Below are 2,152 nucleotides of genomic sequence, written 5' to 3'. Positions count from 1 at the left end.
GCTCTTCCTTTGACCAACAACGTTTGCATCAGCAGCAGGACGAAGAACCTCCTTCGCTGCTTCGGAAGTGCCACCGACTTCGGATTCTGCTACGTCTTCATTTTCAGCAGTGGACCCTTCATCCGTCGTAATGGAAATATGCGATGTTTTCGTCTTTTTCTCATGCAGATCAACATTCCCGTCGTCCTTCTCATTCTTCTTCTTCTTCTCATCACTAATCTCTGAGAACAAGAACTTCCTTTTATTTCCTGCTTCTGCCCGCATCTCATCCTCTGCCCAAAATGGTTTTGTGGAAGCCTTAGCATCAGCGCTAGCAGCTTTGGAGAGGTCACCGAAGAAATTCTGCGGAGATTTACCTGAATCACTTCTTTGGGAACCAGCACTCGGCTCCTCCTGTCTTTGAGAGCTCGACTGGAGAAAGTTCTTGAAGTCGTCAATCACTTTAGAGCTTCGATCTCCTCCTTCAGCCTTATGATTGGTGTTATTGCCCTTACTTTTTCCTGATGATCCTCCACAAAAAAGACCTAAGCTAAGCTCGAGCCCGTTATCATCCTCCATCTCGTGGAATGACGTAGCTTAGTGCAGCCCGACTGAATCACAGATTAACTTGTATAATGACCACAAACTCTCAGCGGCAGCATCTGAAATCGCATAATAGAACATAACGGATTGCTACCGAAGAAACAATCTACTCTTAACAATAGAATGTGAAATGTTAAAGAAATGCAAAGATTAGGAAATCGATAACTGGGAGATGGACTCCATCCCAGAAACATGTCATGAATATTCAGAAACACCTGGCTTTACCAATTACCAATCAAAGTAAATCACTCAAAAAACTTGAGGGAAAAAAATCAGAGATAATCAATTCCACTCGAACTGCAATTGCAAGGAACAGAAGTGTACAGCTCAGGTGAAAGCCGAATACTCAGAACATCGATCGAATCGATTAACCACCTTATCTATGTGCATGTATGTTTTTTATTACCTCTAAACAGACTACAGGCAGTAACCTGAGACAGCCCTCCGCTCGCTCTTACCGATTGGCTTCGGCTCTGTGACAAACAAAGCGTTCCACGGATCAATTTTTTCATTCATTTGAAGTTTTTCACTAAACCAGGACATAAAATCAAATGGATTTTCGAAACATTCTTTCAGCCAAAGTATCAAATCGGGGAGCAAATATAAGATCCATCTACTCCTGATCCTCTGAGCTAGCATGCTTTGCTAAGGAACAACAAGAACATGATATGCAGATCTGCCGACTAAAGAGCTTCACAAATCTCAACCCTTGCAGAATCAGCAGAAACAATAATAACTAAATCAGAATCATGAAATCATCAGAAATCACGAACGACTGACACTCTCCATATCAAAATTTACCAAAAACAACAAAAATGGATCCGATCAGATGAAACCCAAAACCCTAATCACGCAGCAAGCGAGTCACTTATCTGAAAATCGACCGATTTAATCTCGGAAAACCCCAAATAGCCCCAAAAACAGAGATATCAATTCCACGAGGATCGCCGAAACACAGCGAAAGGGAAGCAGAAGAATAGAACCTGAAACTGGGAGCGAGGCGATCGGAAACCCTAGCTTTGGCGAGCGTTGCTCCTTCGCAGCTCCAGAGATTGAGATTGGGGCTCAGGTTCGTAGTAGTGCGGGTCAATTCATTTTCCTCCCACAAAATCTTTTTTTTTTTAAATAAATTTTTTTTTGGACGTTTACATGTGAATCTTATGCAATCGTTTTAAGTGCATGTTGGCATGGGTTTTTCATGACAGCTTTCAAGTATTTGTACCATGTATTTAATGATAAATACAGTATATATTTTTGTAATTAAATTTTCGTCGAAGTCGCTAATTTATATACTCTCTTCCTTTCAAAACACATAATTATCTAAAATATCTTTATTTATTATACAAATAATTATTATCTCTAAATATGTAGAATATTATTAATTAAAAGTAAATCTGAAAAAAAAATATTAAAAAGTATATTGAGAATCTAAAAAGCGTCATTTATTTTGATTCTTAACCGTCATTTATTTCGAAAACGGAGGGAGTAATCTTTTACCAAAATCTGACGCAACGTGAATGTAATGTAACTCTTTCGCATGTGGACACATACACTCATCATATATCGTATG

The 2,152-nt window shown here is 39.3% G+C and overlaps 1 protein-coding gene across 2 annotated transcripts in view; it reads right to left on the bottom strand.

Annotated features, from left to right (window-relative positions):
• LOC104820046 (AFP homolog 2-like) overlaps nucleotides 1-1,733 on the bottom strand; it is a 2,987-nt gene extending 1,254 nt beyond the window's left edge. Inside the window, exons 1-4 of one of the 2 annotated variants that reach the window (XM_010550396.2) lie at nucleotides 1,566-1,732; nucleotides 989-1,055; nucleotides 357-641; nucleotides 5-272 (exon numbers count right to left, since the gene is read on the bottom strand). In XM_010550396.2, the coding sequence (XP_010548698.1) occupies nucleotides 5-272; nucleotides 357-558 (470 nt within the window). In that variant the 5' untranslated portion in view covers nucleotides 559-641; nucleotides 989-1,055; nucleotides 1,566-1,732. Of the gene's footprint in view, nucleotides 1-4; nucleotides 642-988; nucleotides 1,056-1,565 lie in introns of both variants that reach the window. The other variant, XM_010550395.2, reaches the window with a different exon arrangement.
• Nucleotides 1,734-2,152: the final 419 nt, after the last annotated feature.

This window comes from Tarenaya hassleriana, unplaced genomic scaffold (assembly GCF_000463585.1).
Source record: "Tarenaya hassleriana unplaced genomic scaffold, ASM46358v1 Cleome3, whole genome shotgun sequence".
Lineage (NCBI taxonomy): Eukaryota > Viridiplantae > Streptophyta > Magnoliopsida > Brassicales > Cleomaceae > Tarenaya > Tarenaya hassleriana.
Note: the sequence above shows the minus strand (reverse complement) of the source record. Positions and strands in the feature narration are given on the sequence as shown.